Here is a 25,633-nt window from a genome sequence, read left to right as displayed (position 1 = left end):
TAGGAAGATTCATTCCACATGTAATTCTTTGTTCAGCACCTGCCTTGCCAGCCAGACTGTGAGTTCCAGGATTGAGCGTGGTCTGCGAAGATGGTAAAGGTCTTGACAGCTGCTGAAAGGCATGAGGGGGTGACCAAGTCAAGGACAAGTGGAAGTGAGATGCTCTTCTGGGATAATCTGTCTCATTCTGTAAGGCAGTGCGAGTTTTCTCTGGCTTCTCTCTATAGCATTGGTGAAGGAATAGTGACATTTTTGTTGCTCCAGAAATGGAAAGATGCTGCTGCTGAGAATTGCTCAGGTGATGGACCATGGAATGCAGCTGGGAGTGGAGAAGGTGATTCTCTAGGCTTGAGGATGTGTTGTGGGGATGGGGGCTCATGAAGCCCTGAGAGGGAATGGCTGAAGACAAGGGCGGGCCAAGGTTACCGTGGTCAAGAAGGTAAAGGAAGTGAGATGTGTGTGTGTGTGTGTGTGTGTGTGTGTGTATTTCACACAAATTTTAAATCCAAACAGGATTATGATAGGAATTAAAGTAGAAAGAATGTTGCTGCTGTAACAAATAGACCCCAATATTTATAATGGCTCAAGCACAAGAAGAGTTTATTTCTGTATCGTATAATGGTTCAAGGTGTGTGTTCCTGATCAGCAGGCACAGAGATGGGCACAGGGTCTCTGCTCCATGCAGATGAGTGCAGACTCAGCCTGCTGATGGCTCTCCCATTTTCAGCACATAGCTCCCAAGGTGGGGGCACCATCCTCCCACCCAACTAGAAGGAGAGAAGAGCTTAGAGAGCTTGGAGAGAGTTCTCTGTGTCTCATAGGCATTGGAGAGACAACCATAGGTTCCTCTTGAGTTCAGTTGGCTAGAAGTCTATCACATCTAGTTGCTAAGGAGGCTGGGAAATGCAGTCCATTTGTGTGTCCTAGAAGAAGAGGAGAACATGGTTTCCTGAACAGCTCTGCCACGTTGCAGTGCCACAGAGGCAAAGGCCGGTCCATTTGCTTATATCCTGAATAAATGTGGAGAAGTGTCCTGGAAGCTGAGAGATGACAGTGCACAGGGTGTGCTGGGGTGGGGCTTTTGCAAGGTGATGGGAATGTAAAGGTCTGGAAATAACATTGCAGGACAGACAAATAAAGGGCTTATGAGTCAAATTTGTCTGGATTTGAATGCTGCAAACAACTTTCTAATTTGATCTTGGCCCAGTTAACTTAATTATTTAACTTCTTTCAGCCTTGGTCTCTTCATCTGTAAAATGGGAACAATACCACTGATTCCACAGTGTGAAATGGATAATGCACGTGACAATTCTTAGTGAATAGCAGCTGTTTCATAAAAGTTATTTTTCTTCTTCTATATAGTTAAGGCCCTTCAAAATCACAGGCAGAGTGAAAACTTTGTTCAAAAAGTTGGGTGAGGGCTGTGGTTGGCTAGAATAGACCTACATCAAGGCTACCTGGAGCCAGGTAGGTAGATGTGCAACAGTCATGCATGCAGTGGGTCCAGGTAAATGACAGACAGTAGCGAAACTCAGCCTCAGGGCAGCGAGTGTGGAGACTAGAGCAAGGAGAAACCAGGCCCCTTCTCCATGGGCAGCTGCTACCTCAGTCCAGCTACCTGGCGCCACCTGGGAACAGACATTAGAGTTGCCTAGAGCTTCTGATTTTCCAGAAGAAGGTAGAAGTGTGGCTTTTTCATGTGAAGTGTCTTAATTTTTAAATGTTGGCTACAAATTCAAAATCTATTAAAATCACTGTGTAGTCAAACAAAATGTGTCTCTGGGCTGATCTTGCCTGTGGGCCACCAGTTTGTGATTTGTGTATTCTGCATCAGTGAGGCGAACGTAAGACCTGGCCGCTGGACCTATGCTAACTTGTGTATTCTGCATCAGTGAGGCGAGCGTAAGACCTGGCCGCTGGACCTGTGCTGTCTGATGCAGAACAGCCGAAACCACAAGGGCTATTAAGCTGAAATTAATTTAAATGAAATAAAATAAAAAATTGAGTCCCTCAGGCGCACTAACCATGTTTCTAGTGGTCCACAGGAACAGGGTGGCGGTGGCAGGGGGTGGGGGAGGCCAGTGGCTACTGTGTTGGACAGAGCAGATATAGAAACTTCCCCTCATCGCAGAAAGTTCTTTTGCAAAACACAGCTCCCTGGATGGGAGGGCCATGAAAGGCAATGTCACGTCACACGTGGTTCCCTTTCTTAGACGTAGATGTATAGTTATGTTTTATCTGCATTGATTTATTAGGTGTCACATAGCCGGGATGGGTCAGAGGAATGATTAACATAGAATTCCATATTGTCCCACACTCAAGTGTGAGACACTTCTCAGGGCTGTAACTTTGGTGGGTTATGGGGACGTGACAGTGTCAGACGGATGGAGAATCGCTCCACTCCACCCTGTCTCTATCCACTATTCTATGAGTGTACCAGATACACCCCCTGTGTGAGGAGAAGGAGTTATATCTTAATATCCTTGAGGCAGAACTCTTGGTCCCTCCACTGGGAAGGGGCTGTGATCTGTCCTGGGTCTTCCTTCTATGCCAAGATGGAAATGGAAGGAAGTTGACTCTCATGACAAGATTGGGACTGGTGCTTTAGTTGGCCAGGTGCAGTCCATCAAACGGTTCAGCTTTCTTTAGTCACTTTTCAGGCAAAATGGGTGACAGTGGTGGCAGTTTGGGGGGTATCTCTCAGGTGCAAAGGCCAGCGGTCCATCAGTTAAGTGGAGCCCTGGGACTGGGATCCCAGAGTAGGTCCCTCTGAGAAGCACTAGCTGGCAGGCAGGCGGCCATTCTGTGGGAGGCCTGCTATTCTGTGGGAGGTCCTCCATTCTGTGCGAGGTCCGCCATTCCTCAGGAGGTCCTCCCATGCATATCAGATTTCACTTCCTGGACTCCATCAGGCTGGGGTGCAGACTGAAGTCATCTGGGGCCACTATATTCCTCATGCTTTGATTGAGAGCCACAGCCAGTAACGTTTCAAATGGCACCGTCTCTCTCAGTGATGTGTTGCCTGGTTGGACACAGACTGGCGTGGGCAGACACAATTGCCACAGGAGAGCTGCGTGAGGGTTGCAGGTTAAACAGGCCTGGAGGAAGCTGTCAGGAGGCCCCTGCCATGGTCAGGGAGGGGAGAATCAGGCATTTGGTCAGAATCAGGCAGTTGCTGTTGGAATTATTGAAGGTCTGAAGCCACAGAGAGGCTAAGTCACTGCCCTACGGTGCTAGGAAGGTCTGTGGTGAGGCAGAGGAGGGGTTGGACCATGGCTGACATCCTGAGGACCACATTAACCATCACAGGCAAGTGGGGGAAACCCTGGGTTGTCTCAGTAGGAACAGCTGTTGAGTATTAACCTAGGTAGGGTGAAATAGTGATGCAAGTAAGCTGCATTTTGGCCAACTGGCTATGGAAAACCACAGGCTGAGAGGGTGGCGTAAGCTGGGAATGGCCATATGTCCTGATACTGCATGCTGTGTTTTTATTGTTATGCTGCAGCCTTACAAAGTTTTGCTGCCTCTTTGCTAGTAGAAATTACAATGGCCTTGACATAGTCTTCCCCGCCACTCTTCTCCACCTTTCTGATTTGGAGGTTGTCATGTGAATGCCCAGACCTTGCCTCCTCAGCAGCGGGGGACTCAGGAAAGGGTCTGTATAAGGCTCACACTGTATCTCCCAGCTCTGGCCTTGATCCCAAAGAGAGCTGAAAGGAAAGGGCTTAAACTGCTGGCTCCCCAGGGGTCATGAGTTCAGAGTTCAGACCCCCACAGTCTGGTGATAACCTTGATCATCCATCAGATTATGACTACTCCTGGCATTCTGTAGGCAAATGGCCAAATGACTTGATATAGCCAAAAAGAAAAAAAGAGGAAAAAAAGTGGGAGGGGTGGGAAAAGGAGCATTTGTCTCAATATTGGATTGAAAGGACAGTTCACAAGGTGAACTTTATCGCCCTGCCTTTGCCTACTGGACTTCAGCCAAACCAACCAAGAAGGATATTTGTCACACTGGAGGATGCCAGTGCTGTTAAGATGTCCTTTGTTCAAGCTCTCCAATCCTATCTCATTAAGGAGAAGTGTCTGGAGACATGTCTGCAGATTCTAGAAGTTTCTACAACATGGACTGTGTCTCCCAGAGAGGGCCTAATCCATCTATGACTACAAGGTGGTGCTGGTAGCAAGTTAGAGGAGCCCAGGCCTTAGTTACAGTTCCACAGGCTCCTCTGGAGGAGAGAATGGTTGTCACGAGTACCCACTGGTCCCCCTGGGAACTTTAACTAAATGGATGGGGCCTAAGACAGAGCCTGGTTGTGAACTGTGGGCCTTGGAAGATCATTTTAGACTCAAGTCCCGATGTAATTGAATTTTATAACTGGGACTTTTGTTCAAGGAGATTATTCATTTATTCATCTATCCATCCTTCACCCACCCATCCACCCATCCATCCATCATTCATCCATCCACCCATCCATCCATTCCTTCAGAACTTGTCATGTGCCTATTGTATGTATGCAAGCCCCCATGGTGAGTGGTGAAGAAAGATAGTATAGTCTCTGCCCTCAAGAAGCTTATTGCCTAGGAGAAGAAGACAACGTATAAAGAAATAATGCAGGTGCCTGTTTCAGGTGCTTTGCTATAAGTCTGTACAGAGCCCAGTGTGCATAACAGAGGGGTGGTCAGCTCTACCTGGGGGCTCAGGAATGGCTGCACAGAGGAGGTGGCAGTGTAGGGGTCAGAGAGGGGATGGGTGTGCTGGGAGCAGTAGAGGTGTGAGCACAGACACAGAGCTACAAATAGCCTGACACATTCAGGGAGAGTGACGAGTTTGATGTGGCTGGAGTACAAGGTGTGAAACAGGGCTACAGAGAGCGCTAAGGAAGCCAAAAGAAGTAGGCAGATGCTGGATCATTCAAAAAGCCTGGATCCCATGCTAAGGATTTTGGACTTTATCCCAGAGATGTTGAGGAGGCATTAAAGCATTATAAGCAGAACAGTAACATGGTAAGATTTGTACTTTTGGAAAAGTACTCTAACTTCAGGAGAGAATAAGACCCAGAAGCAGGGTCCCAGTGAATTAAACATGGGACAGAAGGGGACACCTCCAAAGAGAGTGGTGGCCTTGGATGGAGAGGAGAGAGGAAGAGAGAGGAAGGGTACCATCTCCCTTAGTCTCTCAAACCTCGGGGGTTACTTTCTTCCTCTCTCAGCTCAATCACCTTAAGGGGCCACTTTAATTAGTAAACTAATTTGCCTTTATCTCTCCCTTCCTGAGGAACAGAAGGGAGCTCCTGAGCCGTGTGGACTAATGCAGGCACTCCGATTTCCTCCCCTGGTTTGATTGTGTGCCTACACTGAGTCAATGTTGCCCGTCCACGTAGAGGTAGTTTAAAGGCCCACATACGCGATGGACAGTTTGCTCATAGCACAACTCCAGTTGGCTGTTGATCCTTTCAGTGATTTCCTTATCTGCTCTGTCTCCGAGAGGTCCCATCCTGTATCTTCAGGGAGGCTGGATGTGCTCAGAAGCTGGTGGATGCTCAGTCTTTGGATGGGTGACACTTTGGGGACACACAGCCCTCAGGCCTGGAGCAGAGGAGCACATCTTCTCTGGAGCCAGTGGAGCATGGGGTGTGCCCCTGCCATCACCCCCCAGCCTCGCTGTGTACCACATGGTATAGCACATGGAGGAGGCCGTGTGGAGGAGCTTGGGAGCTCCCCTCCCGATTGCCCTTTGGTCTTCTCGGGCTGGCACATGGTGAATGATACTCTGGCTAACTTGAAAACAAGGGGGGTGGGCAGGGGAGAGGGCAGTGAGGAAGAGGCAAGGAAGACCAATCTGATTACAGGAAAATTCAGCGTTTCTTTGAATCTTTACAATACCCAAATGGGCTACTTCCAGGAATTCACAGACAAAGCTAATAAATTGCTCCAAAGAGGTCTTCAGGGAACCTGTTTGGACAAACGGGCAAGAGGCACGGGGTGTTTTGAATAAGTGAGTAGTTCTCAGTATTTGAGCATGGCTGGATTCTTTTAAGTGACACAAACTCCTGAAATATTATTTACACTCTCTGGGCAGACAGTTCACACTTTTTCTCGGTTCTTTTTGGAGCTGACACAGCTTCTGAACCAAGGAGGCCCAGTTTCCTCAGGATCTGCTGCATTTGCTGAGTGCAGGCGAGGCCCAGACTGAAGTATGGGCTTGGAAAGAGGAACCCACCGCAGGTACCACAACTGGACCTGCAAGCGGAGTGGAGCTTTGGCTCCCAGTGGGAGAGGAATCCGCGTCCTCTGCCATGGATGATTGGAGCCCAGGCCACATGACTCAGTTCTAGGAGGCGAATTCTCACCATCTGGCATTGCAAAAACCTGGGGTTTACATCAGGGAGGCAGAGATAGAAGGGGAGGCCTCGGTCACCTAGGCTGTGGGGCTGGCTCAGTGGGGCAGGGCCAGGAAGACACCTGCACAGGGTTGTTAGAAAGCTTCTGCCATTGCTTTGCTCATTCATCTGGTGTTTATGGAGTATTGTGAGGTCCTTGCTAGGTGTGGTGGAGGACAAGTTCGCTCAGGGAGTTTGCAGTTGAGAGGCAGAGACTAAAAATACCCAAGTAAACAAATACAGAAAGAGATTTCCAAGTCGTGATGCTTGCTGTTGAGGAGACGGTGCTGAGACAGGGAGTCGTAGTGGATATGTGGGCTGACTTCAGATCGGGTGGTCGGGGGAGTCTCCCTGAGAGGGTACTGAAGGGTGAGAAGGAGCCAGCCCAGCAACACCTGGCAGAAGAGGGAACAGCAGCAGCAGCCGGCCCCTGGGAGGAAATGGAAGGAAACCAGGGCGCTGCGGAGTCGGGGGCTGGGGGTGGGTAGCCCAGGATGAGGCTGGGAAGGAAAGCGGTTTGCAGTTCATTTATCCAAATAGCCTGCCTTGTCTGAAATTCTGCCCATCAGGGCCTTCTCCTTTTAGCACATTAGGGTTCACTGCTCATTTAAATGTTGGTGTTAATCTGTCATGTTTCCAATAGAAGAGAGCTGGGCCACTGAGGGAAACTGAGTCCTGTTGAGTGACGAGGAAAGAGAGATGGCAAACTAATTCTGGGACAAGGGGAAGCGTCTAAGGAATGCCCACAGGTCCTGAGGGGATAATGGAAGTTCTCGGAGCCTTGAGCCGCAGCCAGGGACTGTAAACGAGGTGAAGAGAGAGACACTAGACACCTACCCCCGCTTCCTCACAAGGTGGGTCCTGGTTTCTGCTAAACATGTACTTTATCACTTAAAGCACTAGCCTCTTGGGCTCGGGGTCATCACACAGACCTGGATTCGAATCCTGCTCTCACTCTCGTGTGAACGTGGACGTGAACAAAAGGTTTCTTTGAGCTGTACTCACCTGTCTATAAAATAAGGATATGAAGACTTGCCTAGTAAGATTTTGGGGGAGGAATAAATAAGATGTCTTTCAAGCACCTGGTGCTATAGCAGACTACAGCAGGTGCTGTCAGTGTTAGTTCCTTCCTACTGTGCATAATCTTTCACCAGAAGGCAGACAATTGCGAGGATGGTGATAATACTACTTCACCCTCTTTCAGAAGTTGTTCTCCCTGGGTGAAGAGCAGTGCCGTCGGTGTACTTTGGTGATGGGAAAAGTCCTGGGTGGGGAGTGAGACCTGCATTTTAGTTCATGTTCCCTGAGCTTCCTCTTCCGCAAAGGAGGGTGGAGGTGGTCTAGTGGTCAGAGGTAGACTGGTTAAAAAACGTTCCTGGGCCTTATCTCTGGAGAGTCTAATCAGAAGGTCTGAGCTGGGGTCCCAGACGATTCTGACGCAGAGGCAAAATCACTCCAGGTGATTCAGACCCAGGAACACGGGGACAAGCATCTCCAGGGTTCTGTCCTGGTCCTGAGGCACCAGGTCAGACAAAGGACCCAAGGGACCAGAACGCAGTCTCCTCATTTGCCACAAGAGGGCAGGCCTGAGACACGACGGCCAGAGAAAGATGCTGTCTGTCGCCAGCTCTGACAGAAAGACCCCAGGGAAAACCTGCAGTCAGAGGAAGCTGTGAAGGTAGGTAATGCAGGGGTCTTTGGGAGGACTGTGTGCTAATTGCAGATAAGAGGGGAAAGCCAAAGTCTCCTAGACTCTGTGATGTGCACACTTTCCTCTGTGCCTTGAGGTCTGACAGGATTTGGACACTGGACCCCGTGTCTTCGTGTAGTGAGGATTTCTCCAGCAGGCTTTCACAGTCTCTGAGTCAACTGAGTTGATCAGTAGTCTTTCTAGTTCTGGCAAAAGCAGCATCTGACCCAGAGGACCAGCCACTGCCGACCCTCCTCGGTCCCTGCTCCGTCCCCCTGGTAAAGGATGCAGCCACTGGGGAAGGCGGTGGGCAGCTCGGCTCATTTGCCCTTGGCTGTCCCTCTGTGGCTTGCCCCTTCAGGGTTACAAGCACAAAGAAAGCGAGAGTTATGGCCTGATTCCATCTGTAGAGAAGAAGGCATCACTTCCAGCTCAAGTGTCCTCATCAATGCCCTCAGTTCTTGGCAAAGAAAAAGTCTGGTACCTTCTCTTTACCACCGCATTAATTTTAATCTTCTCTGCAGCCTGCATCTGAGGCCGCAGCTCTTGGCGTCGATACTGCAGCAATGCAGGGACTCGGGGTTCTCAGTTCTTTGCCACACCCAGGCTGCATTCTTCCCGGCAGAAATTTATGTTTTGGAGTTTCCCTACTCGGTGACATCCTGAACGTAATACTTTCACAGAAGCTCGGGGGGCCACAGAAGCAGAAATGGTTACTCCAGCTTCCCAAAGTGGGAAGATGAAACCAAGAGCAGTACAGGCCTGTTCCGGGGCAGGACATGTCCTGTGCAGGGTGCAGAGGAACTGAAAGCAGCCCAGGCACCGAGCACCCGAGTGACAGCGCTTCATCTCCCCACCCCCAGTGCCCGGCAGCGGGTGTGATGCGAACATCTTAAAAATCCTGATTGGGTGTCATGCTCATACATCCACCCATGCATCCCATCCTCTTGAGCCCCCGCCGCCGGGGCCCTATCAAAGGTTAGGAAATGAGTAAGACTTTCGAAAGAGTCCCTAGTCTCTGTGAGCTCAAACTCCGAATGGAAGGAAAATCGTGCTCAACTAGTTGTGTTTAGGTGAGGATAGTTTAGTGTAGGTGGCAAGATATGATGAATGGTATAAAATAGGATGGACATGGAATAATGGGAGGGTGGAGAAAAGAACTGAAGAAATTGGTGCTGAGAAAAAATCAGAGATGTCTTGTATGATTCTGGATTTCATTTTGCGTTGGGTGCTCTCAGGCTCGGTGGGACGTGGCAGTTTTGTTTATGGAAGGCATAGCTTAAAATTCAGGCAGCTACACCCACACAAGGAATAATAAGCTGCATTATAACAAGATTCTCTTGCAGTTTCAGGGACTTGGAGGAGACGAGCTGGGCTGCCAAGAAGGAAGACCCAGTAAGGCGCCACTGCTAAGAGAAAGGCTGAGTTGGGGATTTTCTTGACAGCAAAACCACAGTGGTGACGTGGAAGAACCTTCTTATCTTGTATTAGCAATTACAACATTTATTTATGCACCAAATGTGAGGGCACCCGCCATGGACCAGACAGTGTGCTGGTCACTGGAAAAAGAGGAATGTGGAGCTCTTAGCTTCTTGGAGTCATGCTCAGGTAGAAGGAATGGACAGATAATTACAGTAAAGTGGGAAGCGTGTGACAGCAGAGGTGAATAAAAGAGGTTGTGCTTAATGCTTTAGGGGCTGGGGTCAGGGCAGACTTCACTGAGGAGGTGACATTTAAGCTCACTTTTAGGAGCAAGTGTTGAGGGAAAACGGAGGGAGGTAGAGGGAACATCAAAAGGCAGGGCACAGGTTTGAGAAGGCACACTGCCTTGAGGGGCAAGTGTGTGTGTTGGTGCATGTCTGCACACAGCCCCCAAGCATGGGGATGGGGGCGTGGCTGCCCAGCGATGGGAGGTGAAGCTGCAGAGGAAGTGGGGATCAGAGTCTGATACAGCACCTGGGTAGAGCTCACCCCGCATGCTCACAGATCTGTTTAGGTGGGTTCTCCAGAACCCAGACCACCTGGAATGCTCTGGAAAGAAGCGTTTCATTAAACAAGTGTCTCATCTAGCCACCACATTTTGCTCTTCCCAGGAACTGGGGGAGCAGTATGGGTAGCCAGGGGCTTTGGGAAGGGGTCGTGAGTGTGGAACAGGCCATCTTACAATGCTTTTTCATGTTTGACATTTAATTTTGTGAAAATTTAGAAAAACCATGGTGAGAAGAGGTTCAAATATTTGGTTCTGGGATAATGATTTGTAACTTTACAGGAAATTTTCATTGAGTGCTTGTCTAAAGAGTGTAAAAAAACAGTGTCTACTAACCAGTCTGTCAGAGCAGAGTGGATGGAAAATCCCCTTTACTTTTCTGCACTGCATCGAGCTGGAAGTGTGGCAAGAAATGCAGAGTGCAGACAGTTCTTTTCCTGGGTCAATTAAAACTACTGATATCTTCTATGTGCCAGATACTCATAGGCTGCAGTCAGAAAGGACAAATCCATTGAAACCTTACATCTTTGGATATTTATGAGTAGAAATGTCAATTATCACGGACTAAGAACCTCATGTGAGTGGCTGTGGAAATAAGACTGATACAAGTAAGACCAAGACACGAGCTCTTGGAGGCTTTTATTACAAAGCAAAACATTCAAGGGCAAATTGGTAAATAACAAGATATAGTGAAATCCATTAAGATCAAACAATTCAGGAGCAGGAAAATATACCAACAATATAAATAATATAATTAGAAGTCATTTTAAGTTAACTTGAATCTCATTATTTACTTGCTTGCCAAATGGTACTTTTCTTGTGGTCTAATAGGACCCGCATCCCCCTGCTGCCCCTCCCCTGGTCCCAGCTGGAACCTGCAGTTGGCTTTCACTGGAAGGAGGGCCCGCCTTAGGCTTCCTCAGACTTGTGACTTCACCCCTTACAGGCTGACGCCAATCCTTGCTGCCATCCGCTCTCTTTGCTCTTAGCACATCACTTAGCTGGAGGAGGAAGTGCTTCCATTTTAGTTTCAAGATGCATGGCTAACAGGAACTTGAATTAATTAACCAGCCAGGAAGCTTGCTACTGCCCCACAGCCTCTTTTTGGGACTTCAGAATTCACGGGAGCGCAGTGAAGGGTGCGTTTTATACCTTCTGGACAGATAACCATCCAAAGTGGCCAGGAGGACCAGATGCAGAGACGCTGGAACATGGGCCCACAGTATCCCCAGGATTATTTTGTATTTATCTAGCTAATCTTTATTGAGCAGGTGTGAGCCAATTAAATAGATTCTTTCTGGGGGCCAGCCTGGGCCAAGTGGTTAAGTTCCCACACTTGACTTTGGTGGCCTGGGTTTGCCAGTTCAGATCCTGCATGTGTTCCTACACTCCACTCATCAAGCCATGCTGTGGCAGTGTCCCACACAGAAGAACTAGAATGACCTGCAACCAGGGTATACAACTATGACTGGGGCTTTGGGGAGGAAAAAAAAAAAAGGAGGAAGATTGGCAATAGATGTCAGCTCAGGGCCAATCTCCTCACCAAAAAGCATGCTAAAAATAAATAAATAATAGATTCTTTTTTCATGGCTGTCCCATGGCTTAGATTATGTAAGGATTCTATTGTTTGATGTCAAACAGAGAGGCCCGAAGCTGTGGGACAGCCCAGATGTTTCAGGCATCCTACCCACCTGGGCCACTTTCCAGAGTTGACCCCTGAAAGCTTGCTCCGGACCCGCCTTCTTCCACAGGGATTGTGAAGCAAGAGCATCAGAGCATGTCTTGGAGCGGGAAAGCCAAGGGGTCCCAGGCCTGTTCCATTGTTAGCACCAGGAAGAGAGGCCTTGAAGGCCATCTTAAGTGTGACTAGTTTATCTGACTGGTGAGTCAAGACTCCCCTCTGTTTTTAACTGATTCTGGGAGGCTTGCTTCATGACTCAGTTTCCCCTTCTTTTGGTATATGAGCTCTCCTTTCTTTCATTCCTCCTGCTTGTTCAGTTCATCTCCTCGCTTTCTGCCTCATTATGTGGTGGGGGGCCGTCTACAGCGCCCTAAGTCCTTCGGCTCCTTGGGCGCTCTAATCCTAATAGCTTTTCCTGTTCACATCTGCAGGCACCAGCGCACTGCCTCCGCACCTCCCCAAAGCTCCAAATAGGTCCGGGCGGCGTGGCTGTTACAGGGGCGAACTGGGCCCGAGGTTGGGCCATTTTTCCCTCAACAGGCGGCAGCTGCTCCCCCCGCCCCCTAGTTCCCTGTGGCCCGAAGGCACAAAAGGACGTCTCGGGGCCGGTCTCTCATCCCCAGCAGCAGACTACAGCTTCCCTCCTCGCGTGGTGGCGGCCGCAGTCTGCAGTCTGCAGCAGCCGCCCCGGCAGCCTGGCGCCCGCCCGCACGCTCGACTTCCTCCTCGCGGCCTCGCCTCGGGCGCCGCCCTCCCCGCCCCCGGGGGAGCCCAGCCGCCCTCTCCGGGGTCGCGGCGAGCCCTCCTCCTGCTCCCCATCCCTCCGCTCGCTGCCATTTGGAGTCTCCGTCGACTCCTGGGCGGAGGCCGAGCGAGACTTCGCGAAGGGCGACAGCGAGGGCGAGGGCGGCGGGGGAGGGCTCGGGCGCCCCTCCCGGGCGGCGCGGCGCCGGCCGGCGGTGCAGTCGCGCGCTCGCCGCCAGCCAAGCCATTGGCTCGGTGCAGTCACCCCACGCGGACTGCAGCGGCGGCCTCCGCGGATTGGCGCGCGGGCGGGCATCCATCGGGGCGCGCGCGAGCGGGTGCGTGCCGCCCAGGTCGCGCTGAAGCCCCCCGTCTCCGGGCTGGGCTCCCCCTGTCCGTAATGCTCGCCCTTCCATTGTCCCTGCACTGCTGAGGCTGCATTTGGGGCTGCTGCCAGGCCCAGTGCCTGACGCCCCGACCCAAAGAAAGGGCGCGAAAGGCGCGCTCCCCGCTCGGGCGCACGCTCGGACCGCCGCCCTCCGCCGCACACTGCAGCATTTCGCGCTCTCGCGCTGGTCCCCTCCCCGCCTGCGCTCATTTGCATAGCCCGGGCCTGTGGCCAATCAGGACTCGTCTCTCTCGAAGCGGATGGCTTTTGCCTGAGAGGAAAGGGAGTGGCTGGCGGCGCATGCGCCGCGGTGGCCGACTTGAACCGAGGCTTTTATTGCTGTAGTTTATTTCCACCCCCTTCCCTCCTGTTCTCTCTTTCTTTTTTTCCGCCCTAGCTGGGGCTGTGTTGGAGGAGAGGAAGAAAGAGAGACGGAGGATTGCATTTATCCCTTATGTTCCTGGAATTTGCAATCAGCAAGACCAGCTAAGCGGTTGCACCTTTTTCAATCCTGCAAAAAATATCAAGTCTCTTTACTGGCAATTTTTGCTCTAGAGCTGCCCTCTTGAAATTAATTTTTTCCTAGGAGAGAGATGTCTTATCAGGGGAAGAAAAATATCCCACGCATCACGGTGAGTTTGGTATTTGGGAAATCTGCGGTCGGCCAGGAACCTTTTGTGGCACAGAACATCTACGGAATTTTTTAAAAGGAGGGGGAAGAAGAGGGGCCCAACTTTTTTTTTTTTTTTTCCCCTGTTGCTAAAGAAGGCGATCGTGGTGGTGGGAGATGCAATAATATAGAATTTGTAAGGCACTAAAATAGGAGCCTGAGTGCGTTAAGGTCGTATTAGGTAGCGCGCCAGATCCCCTGTATCCGTTTATTGTCAGAGCGAGATGCTGCAGTGCTGGCCTGCGGGGTGTAAGCAAATGGATGCCAGATTGAATATGCATGGTTGAAGCTCGTATATTGTTCTCCGGGCTGCGTGCTGCGAGGCTGGACTCCAGGAGCTGGATGGGGAGATGGGAAATGGATTCTCCCAGTGTCTCCCGCCCCCACAAACGGCTTTCTGAAGGCTTCCTCCGGCTCTTTAGAAAAAGCGGGTTTCAGCCTTAGAGGCGTAATGACAGCGCAGAGGGATGCTGAAAAGGGCAGGGTGTACCGGGATGATGTGGAAACGGGAAGGAAAAACAGGGACGCGGTGATGAGCGGGAAAGGAGGGTGGGGGGGCCAGTCGTGGGCGTTTTGTTGCCCTGGACTGGTTTTTGGTGGCCTTCTCGGCTTTCTCGAGCCTTCTGCTTTGGGGCTGGGACCCTGGGAGGGCTCTAGGCTAGCTTTCTTGTCTCCTTCTGCCCCTTCTGCAGCCCCGGAGGCGTCTGTGTTGGCGCATACAAAGCGGGCTGGGAGGGTGGGCGTTGGGGACAGCGCCGAGCCGGGCTCGGGGAGGTAATGGCGCTGCGCGACGCGCCGAGCAGATGGCTCGGCCTCGGCCAGACAATGATCGCAGCGGCCGGAGGTGTCGGCGCAGTTCTGGGGCCGGGGGGTGTTAGTTTGTAAATCATGAGAAAAACATCTCAGCGATCTGTTTGCGACGCTTTTGCGATGAACGCAGGTTTTCGCTCACGCCGCTCCCCTGCCCCCACCTCCACCCCCTCCCCATCCTTTCCTGGAAAAATCTCGCCAGTCCTAGTTCTCTACATGTCTGAATGAAATCCCGGGGAGGGAGGAACGCGAGGGAAATTCATTGTTATATAATGATGTGCCGTTACAGTTGACCAGCTGATTGCTGGTGTGGAACCCAGGACTGAGGCAGAGACTGAAAGTATCTTTGACAAGTCTCGAGGTTTTTAGGGCTGGATTTGAGGGCGCACTTTTACTCTGGTTGCCTCCTTAGCCACGGGCACCCCGTCTTCCTCTGGATGCACGAGGCACACCCATCCGCAGGCGAGAGGTGTGGGAACAAATGCACAGGAGAGGGGGCGTGTGCTCGGGAGGACTGGCTAGGATGAGCTGGGCTGTTCTACAGCCGGGTGGGTACTAGCTTTTTTTTGAAGGCCAAAGACCCCAAATCCCAAAGGGCCGGCCGCAGGGGAACCCAACATTTTGTGTTCTTTGCAGTAGAGGAAGAAGTCCGGGGAGTGGGGGTGGGGAGCAGATTTGCTGCAAGCTTCAAATAATTTGCTGTCTTAGTGAATGAAAAAGGCAGTTTCATTTTGACAGTGTGGGGAAGAAAACATTTAAAAAGCAAACAATCAACAAGACCGACTTTCAAAAGAGCGCCCCCTCTACAGTTTAAAAAATCTGCTTGCATTCTCGTAGGACCTATAGCACTGCTGTCTGTCCCTCCATCACCACGTCCAGCCTCTTATGTAAGAAGCCTTCTGGAAGGCGCTCCAGTGAACGGGGCTGTGATGTTTCATTTTTTTCTCGGCATGATGTTGGCTCGGGGATTCGCAGTGATGACGGGGAAAGGTGGCGCAGCGACTAAGGGAGCAGGTGGTGAAGGGCAGGGCTTCTCCTTGCCTCCCAGGCAATATTTATTCTGTCAAAGCTGGATATTGGGGGAGAAGGGAGATCTTTATAGATAGAGGAAAGTGCACTGGATCCCGTGACCTTGGGCAAGCTTCGCACCCTCTCTGAGCCTCAGTTGCTTTAAGTGTCATGGGAATAAGAATCTCCACCCTCCTCACATATTTGTTTTGCAGCTTTGGTGACGTGTAGATGACAGGATTTTGTGAAGGTCTTTACACTTACCTTATGCAAGTGCAGCAATTGTTGTTGACTGTATATTCCCATTTGACTTTCTAAAGTATCTTTGTACAAAATTAAAATGATCTTACTGTTTTCATTATGTTAGAAAACCAATAAATACTTTCTAAACCCATGGGTGTGCGTTTACATGTAAAAGTGCCTTCTTTTCCTGGATCTCTAATAGTTTATATATTTTTTTAGAGGTTTCCTATAGTTTTCTTTTCCTGGTAGGTGCTAAATATAAGTAACCCATGCTGAGAATGTTGTTGGTATCTGAATTTTGAGTTAACTATTGTCAAAAGGAATACCAGCCTTTAAAATGTTTTGCCTGTTAAAAGGGCAATCTGTGGTTCAACTTTGTACGTTGTAACATTGAAACTCAGTCTGGAGTAGCACAGGTGTGGGTGAATCGTTGAACACAGCCATCCCATCAACAGCATTTGGGATAGAGACGAGTCATAATGTAACATTTCTGTTGCATTCCTGGCCCTCATGTGTTGCTTGTTATGTATTTTTTGCACCAATTGAAATCTAACTGCATCAACAATCCATAGTGGTGTTAGATTTTAGAATTTGCCATCTCATCTATTTTATCGTAAAACTTTACCTTTTTCTTAACAGCTTACTTGTTAAAATGGTGCATATTTGAAGTGTTCTTTTCTCTCTGCTACAATTGCTGTGATTTAGCTCAAAGATAAATGCAAATAAGAAGATACTAAATCGAATTGAAACCTCACTGTGGTTGAACTAAGTGTGTTTGTGTAGAGTATTCCATGACAACAGACTTTTGGTTAATTTTCCCCGACACAAGCCTTGCCAAGAATTGACTTCCCTATATGTGGGTGTATTTTTTTTTTTAATGGAATTTAGCCTAAAGCCATTTAAAAAGTATTGTCTTCTTTATCTGAAATGTTTTCACTGCCCTTTAAAGGGAGATTGTTAGACTTTTTTTTTGGTTGCAGGTCTAATGGGGAGAGAGAGTTTTTGGTTTTTTTTAAAACTAGGATAAGCTTTGAGCTTTGTCAGTATGTTCTGACTCATCAGGTGATGAATAGGTTGCCACAAACAGGTTCATCTTTGTTGCTGAACCTTTCCCAAATTGGCTCATTTTGAGCATCACTTTTGCATAGTGATAATGTGTCCTTAGCTCATTTTTCTTAGTACCAATGTTCTCCATGGCTCAGGTATGTATTGTGACCTTACTGCTTCTTTGTTTCAGAGTGATCGTCTTCTGATCAAAGGAGGTAAAATTGTTAATGATGACCAGTCGTTCTATGCAGACATATACATGGAAGATGGGTTGATCAAGTAAGTGGAACCAATTATATAGACAAATTTGTGTCCCTTCCAGTGTTCTTAGGCATTACCTACAATTCACATACATAGTGTCAAGCTTTAGTGACTTCAGAGAGTGGCTAACTTAGGATCTAAGTCCGTTTTGATTGGTGATAATTAGTGAATTTGAAAACCCAGATTTGAAAGTCTCAAATTAAATGCAAAGTCATAATTAAATGCCTACCCATTTCCTTAGGTGTTATATAATTTACTATTTTTAACCCAGGTGACACAATATCTTCTGGTTGTCAGCTCAAATACTTGTTTTGTGGTCTATTGAATATATTAAAGGTTTTCCCAGAATGTGGTTGTTTGGGATGGATTGCCCAGTTGAAGGACAGGAACGTGGAATGCAGCTTCTTCTATCAACATAGCACATCTGCTTTCTTAATCAAGAATCCAAGTTGTTGGGGCCAGAGGACACCAATTAATTACCAAGTAACATAGACAAATTACTGCCTCACCCCCAGAGAATTTTAGGTTTCACTCTTCAAGTGGTAACAAACACAAATAAGACTGCTCTTCTGTTTATTGTATATTGTGTTACAAAGGAGAGACAACAGAGCAGTTACTGAATTAGGGTATTTTTGGGTGCTAGAGGGTTAAGTGAGCTGAGTACATACCAGTGTTCTCGTGCCCTTCTGACTGGGACAGCTCACAGGGCTCTGGAGAAAGAGCACATCTGTTTAAAGACAAACACTGCAGCAAATGACATCTTTTAAATAAGCAGCATTCATCAAGTGTGAGCAGCAAGCCAGTCAGAGGAGTGGAAAACCTGGGTGGATGTGTTGGTTGCCTGGAAACTCACACCCTGATTTATGAACCTAAAATAGGTTTTAACGTTTCCACATTTAATGTTTTCTCCATGTGTGTTTGCTTGTGACAGTCTCGGCTCCAGGCTCTCAAATACCATGACTTTCATGTTCCATTTTCCCCCAATTAGAAGGCAGCATGATCTGGTCCAGCGGAAAGACACTGGCCTAGAAGTGAGCAAGACTGTGTGCTATTTTTAGTCGTCACTAATTTGTTTTAGAACTTTATCAACCCCTCCTTGATTACTTTTTCCTTTGGAAAAAAAAACTGGTAGAAAGATGTAGCAAAGATATTTTTAAAAAATTGGAAATGAATCCATATCCCCCAACATAATAAGTATTAATTTTTCTGCTTTTATTATTTGAGTTGCTGATCACCTACTTCCAAATTTATAGTTTCAATCTTAGTGTTCTGTTATTATTATTATTGCTGCTTTGTTTTGTTCTACCGCGACTCTTCCATCTGTTTTCTCTGTATTGGAAAGATAGATGTTATGGAGAAAGTGTAGGCATTTTGTGTAAATATCCTGGGGCCTTGTTATCATTTGATCTTAGGGGTTTTCTGGTAGATAAACCTCTTTGATCAGAGCCTCTGAGGCTTTATTTAAATTTTGTTGTCTAGTATGCTCTGCGTTGCCTCTTAGATGGGGGTAGGGGGCAGGGAGCACACCTATGAATGACAGCAAGTCTGCGGAATGTAGGGAAGGAGAGTTTTTAGCTTGGTGAAAGTGTCTGTCAGATTCCATTTGATTCAAGGATGTTTCATTTACAACCATTATCACCCACCCTGTTTATTTAGGCAAATAGGAGAAAACCTGATTGTACCAGGAGGAGTGAAAACCATCGAAGCCCATTCCAGGATGGTGATCCCTGGAGGGATTGACGTCCATACCCGCTTCCAGATGCCTGACCAGGGAATGACCTCCGCCGATGACTTCTTTCAAGGCACCAAGGCAGCCCTGGCTGGGGGGACCACCATGATCAGTAAGACAGCTTAAACGTGATCATCTTAGTGCTTGGGAACACGGGTCTGTGCTGTTGGATTCTTTCCTTCTCGAAGCTGCTGAAGTGGCAGTGGGCTGATCTACCACATAAGGGGCTGGGGTGGGCCAGCCTTTGTCTCGTCTCCTTCTCCTCATTTTCTGTCCGACTCTGAGTTTTCCAGTTGAACTTGAGAATTTGCTTCTGGAGAACTTGGGCTGGATAAAAGGAGTGGCTTCTTTCTTTTTCTGCTTGAGAGCTTTTGTCTTCCTTAACCCGAAAATGTGATTTGATTGTGGTTACTTTGAAAACAGCATTTGGAGTAATCTTCAAAGCTATTAATGTTGAGCCTTTGCTCGTAAGTACTTGATTTTGATTTTTAAAGAATTCCTGAGGGTGCATCGTGGAATGAGAGTGGAGTGCGGCAAATGATAGGAAGTCAAATGCGGGGGATGCTTCCTGGCTTGCTTTGACATAAATGGATTGGGCAGTCCTGCTTGGAGAAGGACCCACACATATTGGTGTTTTTTTTTTTTTTTTCCTGCTTTGTCTCCCCAAACCCCGCCTGTACACAGCTGTATATCTTAGTTGCAGGTCCTTCTAGTTGTAGGATGTGGGATGCCGCCTCAACGTGGCCTGACGAGCGGTGCCATGTCCGCGCCCAGGATCCGAACCCTGGGCCGCCGCAGTGGAGCGCATGAACTTAACCACTCAGCCACAGAGCCAGCCCCCACAGATATTGTTAATTGCCATTTAGCTATGAAAATTGCCTCCACCACCAGCCAGATGCCCTTTATGTGCTGCTCCGAAGGATTTGTGCTTTTCCTTCAGCCAAATCTAAAGTCTGCCTCCTGGGGTCATAGCACACGTTGCTTGTGAATGGTCAGTTTCCAGTGTGCCCATTGATTGTCCCTTTGACAAATATCATTTTGTTTTTGAGGGGGGAGGCAAGTTGCACACTGGCCCATCAGACACATGTTTAAAAAAAATAATACGATTTTTATCCAAGAGTGAAAGTCAATCTACAGTCTGTCATAAAAGCTTACAGTTCAGTTCAAAAGAGGGTCACAGTAGAAAGAACTTATCTATTTATGCTTTAGAGAAACTAGCTTACTGGTTATTTTTCCGAATGTTGGTCTTTTTAACTGTAACTTGGGTGTCTGCTCTAAGCTTCCTATTTTCTGTCCTACCATCTAGGAGAACCTTGCCCTGCCATCCCCTCCTAGTGTGGGCTCCCTGTGTTTTAAGTCACACTCTCAGCTTCTGGTCTTCTCTCGGTCCTGGAGGATCAGGGACCGCTCTCTTCTGTTTCAGCATCCTCATCGCTGCCCAGACAGAGCCTCCAGGTTTAGGCCTCACTGCCTCGTTCTTGCTGCACATATCACCTTCTAATCTAATGGGTGCCCTTCCCAAGGAGGGCCTCCACACGCACCTCGGGACTCTCACCACATGGAGAAGCCCGCCATTTTGTCAGTAGTCTCTGTCAGGCCTCACTTGGCACCAGTGGGCATTTCTGGCCCGCCTCCAGGGCTGGCTGTGGAGCCGCACAGACCGTTTGGGTGTCAGCCTGGAAGGCCAAGTCAAGGTTATAATCTGCCTCAGTTTGGCATTTGTGTGAGGGCCCTATAGACCCATGCATTGGTCACAGAGTATTAATAATCCACAAGTAATATTTCCCGAAGGAGTGGTCAGTGATGTCTGTTGTTGGAGGAATTGCTGGGTGGGAGCCCTCTGTAGTGGAAACGCCCCAACCAGGCATCTGGAGTTCTGGTCTCCCTTCAACACTGACTTGCTGTGTGACCTCGGGCAAGTGTCTTCACTTCTTTGGGCTGCTCATCTGCACAGGGAAGGAGGGGCACTGGATGATCCTGGATGTCCTCTCCAGATCCCACAGGTGCTAGTTCACTGAGCTCAGAGCCAGAGTCTGCCTCTAACCAATGGACTTTGCTCAGCAGATCCACAAAGGGCCTGTTTTCTCTCAGACTTACTTGAAAGACCCTGTCGTCTGATTTCTCCTCTTGGGTATTCCTCACACCTGACCCATTCTTTGATCCCTGCTCTGCTTCCATCCCTTTTCTGCTTCCCCTTCTCCATGTGGGCACATCCCTTCCTTCTTGCTGATGCCCTGACTTTCTCTTTGGCCATGGGCTTCTTTCTCTTCATTCCAGGTGGTTCCTTCTGTACGGGGACAAGAGACGTCTCAACAAGTCCTGCACCTGGCCCAGGGGGCCCGGAATAGTCAGCAGAGCCTTGTGGCAGAGCAGAATGAGGCAGAAGTGAGAAGGCAGACCACCAGCCCTGCTCAGTTGGGCAGAATGCGACTGAGTGTTAATGCGGGGTCTCTGATGCACTCGGTTGGGTTAGAGTCAGAGGATTTAATGAACAAACCCCCAGAGAGTGAAAGCAATCAGAGGTGATGGGGATGTGGTCAGAGTTGTCACACCCCCAAATTCCCATACTTTCATGGCCTGAGAAAAATATTAACTACTCTTGCAAATAACCGCCGTGGCTACTGGCCTCTATAGAATTCCCACTAGCCTGCCCTCCCCTCAGGAGACAGTGGTGATAACACAGAGGAGGAAATCGGGATGTTTTTCCCGCTTGCTGCTCGTACATCCTGCATGGCTTCAAGTGAGTGAGCGTCTGGGGCATGCTTTACAGAGGAGGAGCCTTGCAAAGAGGAATAGCTAGCTTCAGGCGACTTCGTTGGTACCTACAACCCGCTCCAGTGAGATTGTAGCTTCTTTAATGGGTATCAAGGCCAGAAATAAATGCTTTGGGTGCTCTGAAGAGATTCAAGTGAAAACTTGCAGAAACAAGCCGTTGAAGTAAATTGCTACGCCGCCCGCACCCCCGTCCTCCCGTCTTTCTGAGCTTCTCCAGGCCAGGTCGCCTGCCCTGCAGGCGAGTCTTCACCTGTCCCCTGCTGTGTGTTTCCCAGGTCATGGAACCTGGAGGCTTCATTTCTATCTGAAGTGGCACTGGCTGCAGAGGAAAATATAGCCGAATATTCCCAGTCTAAAAATGGGGGTGACACAGCAGCAGCAGAAAATAATATTATTGCCGTCAGACAGAGCTGCCCATTGAGGGATGTACAATGAGATCTTTGTGTGGGGCACCCAGCGCAGGGCAGAGGGAACGCCCTTTGCCCTTTCTGTCCAGTGCTGGGTGGGCAGTGGCTCCAGACGCATCGTGCAGACGGCATCCAGAGCGGCCGAGGGGTCATAGAGGTGGCAGGGTGGCTGCTTGGGGAAAACCCTTCTGGCCTCCTGGGGGCTTTGTGATCCTCAGAGTTAAGACCCCAGAGTCTCTGGGAAGCAGCTGGGGAAGAATGAGGCCAAAGGGAAGGGCCAGTACTTACCCTGTGACTCAGTGCAGGGGGCAGGTGTGGAACACATACCTGCAGCTCTGCTTCCACCGCCTGCCAGCTATGTGACCTTTGCTTTAAGCCTCAGTTGTCTCACCTACAAAATGGGGACACTTGTTACTGAGATTGAGTGTGGAGGCCCCAGAACAGAAGCTGGCCCGTAGTGAGCATGCAGATCTGGTAGTTATGATTACTCCATCCCACATTCAGTGCCAGCAGACCCCCGCCTCTGTAGAGACCCCCTCTGGATCCCTACTTTCCCAGCAGAGCCAGAGCAAGGAGGCTCCAGCTGCAGGAGAGTCTGATCTGAACATCTGGGCACAGGGCTTCTCCAAGCAGAGTCAGCAGACTGTGAACCCCCTTGTCACTTGGGGTGCATCTTAAAAATTCAGCTTCCTGGGCCCCACCCAACCTATTGAAGTAGAGAGTTGAGCTGAATCTGCATTTTAACTGGCGATTGTAAAGTGCACCTGGGGAGTTGTTTGGAAGAATGGATCTCCGGAGTCCAGGCCAGGTCTGTGGACTCTAGATCCCCGAGGATCAGAAAGCATGGGTCAGAGAAGAGAGCCTGACTGATTTCTGCTACCCTGAGCTCATGGCTTTCCCTGAGGGTGTGGAGGCCTGAGCACCACATGCCCAGGAGGACTTCCTCCCCGCCTCCGGGGTGCTGCCGTCAGGCAGAGATCAGTCAGGCAGAGATCAGGATCTGCCTGAGCACAGAGAGGCGAAGACAAGCCGCTGCTGCAGTGCTGGAAGGGCCCTTGTCTCCTCCACTCTGGACCTGTCACACTCTGTTACACGGGGCTCCCTGGATGTGCCTCGGGTTCCTCCATCCAGCCATCCCCATTCAGAGGCACCGTCCTCCCCCGCACTCCTGTGTCTCTTCCAGAACCCAGTCCCGGGAGGGCTGCCTTCATGTCATGCTGGCTTGGATCTGCAGTCACCCTGTGCTGAATTGAGTTCATTTTGTCTCAGTCTTATCTCTTGCGCCTGCTCCTTTACTGCCACTGATTCAGACCTTTGTCATCTCTACTGGATTTTTGCCCCAGCCTTCTCAGGGCTCTCACTGCCCCTGACATCCCGCCTCTGCGGCCCACAGTCTCCTGGCAGCCCAGCTTTTTCTCCAGCACAGTGGTGATCTCCCTCTCACTTGGAGAATGCAGCCCAAGTGGCAGAGCCCTCCGTGACGGGGCCCCGTCCTACTGCCCAGACTGATGTAGTCAGCTCAGCCAGGAATGCCCTTCCCTTCTTTTTCTGCCTCTGAGAATCTTCGTACCCTTCGAGGCCCAGCTGAGGTGCCACCTCTGGCCTGAAGCCCCTGCTCAGCCCCCTTCACTGTCGTCTGTGACCTCTTCTTTGCACTTCAGCAAACAATGGGTTTTTATCCCGTGGCCCTTATGACATTCATCCTGTGTTACAGCTTGATCAAGTCCCCTGTGTCCCTTTCATTTTAGTATTCCCCACCCCCCCAGCAGGGTTTCCCTCCTGAGGCACTCCATTAATGCCTGCTGTTGAATGAATGAATGAATGAATGGATATGCTAATGGGACTTGGTTTCCTGCTCCATCTGAGTGTGATGTCAGAGGACTGAGCATCCTGGGGTGGGAGGAGGATTTACATGTCTGTTAATTGTGTTCATTTCGACCCACGCAGCTGTCTCTTCAGCAGCCCCCTGTTTCTGCTGCCCCAGCCCTCGAGTCACTGGTCAGCCAGTCGACTGTCTCGGCAGTTGGGAGAGGAGACAGGAGGGGAAAGCCCAGATCCTCGGCGTCGCCCTGAGGTCTTGCATGGGGACAGCCCCCTTGTCTAGATTGTTGTTTCAGAAGGAGGTGGGGACAGCAGCTCCTGCGTGGGTCCTCCTGTGAGAGAGCTTGCTCCCTGAGTCACAGGGTCAGATCTGTGGAGAAGTGGCCCCAAGAACCATGGCTGACCCAGTGGTCATTCCCCAAAACCCCTTGGGCTTGTCCCAGCCAGGGAGTCCGCCTGGGCGGCAGGAGGCCTGGGATAAAGGCAAGGTGGCTTCCCACGGCCCTGCTGGCGGGACTTTCCTGAGGCTATGTGGCTCCGAGTGTCACTGTGGTACATCCACTGCTTGTCATTTTTTCATCCATGTGACGTTTGGGTTTGCTCCCGGCTTCTGAAGAGTCCACGTGTGAACACACACACACTATAATATGAATGTCTGTAACTGATACTTTGATTATTCCCTTTGCATCATCCATTTGACTCGGGCTAAAAAGTGTTTACCAAAAAGCCCGACCACATCAGACTCAAGTTTCAAAGTCCAGGACCAAAGTTGTCGCCACAGAATCTGCCTGTGGCCTGGCGATTAGAAAGCCACGTTATCCAATGGTCTGTCAGCGTGGGCTCTTTCTGTCCGCTTCTCCTCGCGTCTCCCCAGACCCCACATAAGCGAGCTCACGCGTTTCGCCTAAGGACATGAGTGCCTTCTGCAAGCAGAACACCGTGGGATGGCCTGCTGAGGTATCACTGTGCAGATGTTGGTCACGAATGACTGGACCAGAAGGATCCGTTCACTCCTTGGGACAGTTTGGACTCATCGCCTAAAATGTGGTGCTGAGCAGGATGGAGGAAGAGAGTGCAAAAGCTGAAGCATCCTGAGAAACAGCACAGCACTTCGCCAAGGTCCAGCGCATATGCTTTACTAAATGCTTTTCTCATGAAGGAGACCACTGGATTGGGCTCGACCAGCCAGCCTCATGGCCTGGTGGGGTTTAGGGTCTGCTAGGCCTTTCTAGAAGCAGGGACACTCCTGTTTGGATCCCCAGGCCCTATTTCATGGACGTTGTGGCAGTTACCCGCATCTACCCAGGGGTTTCTTGCCTGGCTCGTGGCCCTGAGAGCTGGCAGTTATGGTTTGGACATCACCCCAGCCCTCGAAGAGGGTGGGCCTTCTTCTCTTCAGAAGGCATCTGCATCTTCCCCGATTCAGTTCTGACTCTGCCTATGGGTGTTGTGTGCAGAGCTGGGAGAGTCTCAGTAATCGATGCTTCCAGAGCATCTGTGACTTTCCATAGGAGTGGGATGTTCAAACTGTTGGGAACTTCCTGTCAGTCCTGTGGCTGAGAGTGACAGCTTGAGCCAGGAGTAGTGATGGGCAAGTGGAAATGCTGGGCTCCAACAAGGACTTTCTAGCCTTTGGATGTGAGGGACAGGCTTTCAGTGGTCAGCCTCCTGTGGGTTCAGGGTTCCCTGGGGCTAGATAAGAGCCTGCATGACACACATGTGTCCAAAGAAACCCTAGTTCTGTGTCCTGGCTGAGTGAGCTGGGCAAAGACTTCTGGAGTGCATGGATCAGGCCCTGTCAGGGTTTTTTTTTTTTTTTTAAGAAGATTAGCCCTGAGCTAACTACTGCCAATCTTCCTCTTTTTGCTGGGGAAGACTGGCCCTGAGCTAACATCCATGCCCAACTTCCTCTATTTTATACGTGGGATGCCTGCCACAGCATGGCTTTTGCCAAGCAGTGCTGTGTCCGCACCCTGGATCCGAATCAGT

General features: G+C 49.8%; 1 protein-coding gene across 2 annotated transcripts in view; it reads left to right on the top strand.

Annotated features, from left to right (window-relative positions):
• DPYSL2 (dihydropyrimidinase like 2) overlaps positions 1–25,633 on the top strand; it is a 129,661-nt gene that overhangs the window by 45,280 nt on the left and 58,748 nt on the right. Inside the window, exons 1-3 of one of the 2 annotated variants that reach the window (XM_044766854.2) lie at positions 13,127–13,505; positions 16,842–16,930; positions 18,569–18,753. In XM_044766854.2, coding sequence (XP_044622789.1) covers positions 13,467–13,505; positions 16,842–16,930; positions 18,569–18,753 — 313 coding nt within the window. In that variant the 5' untranslated portion in view covers positions 13,127–13,466. Of the gene's footprint in view, positions 1–13,126; positions 13,506–16,841; positions 16,931–18,568; positions 18,754–25,633 lie in introns of those variants that run through there. The other variant, XM_044766853.2, reaches the window with a different exon arrangement.

This window comes from Equus asinus, chromosome 3 (genome assembly GCF_041296235.1).
Source record: "Equus asinus isolate D_3611 breed Donkey chromosome 3, EquAss-T2T_v2, whole genome shotgun sequence".
NCBI classification, from domain to species: Eukaryota; Metazoa; Chordata; class Mammalia; order Perissodactyla; family Equidae; genus Equus; species Equus asinus.
Note: the sequence above shows the minus strand (reverse complement) of the source record. Positions and strands in the feature narration are given on the sequence as shown.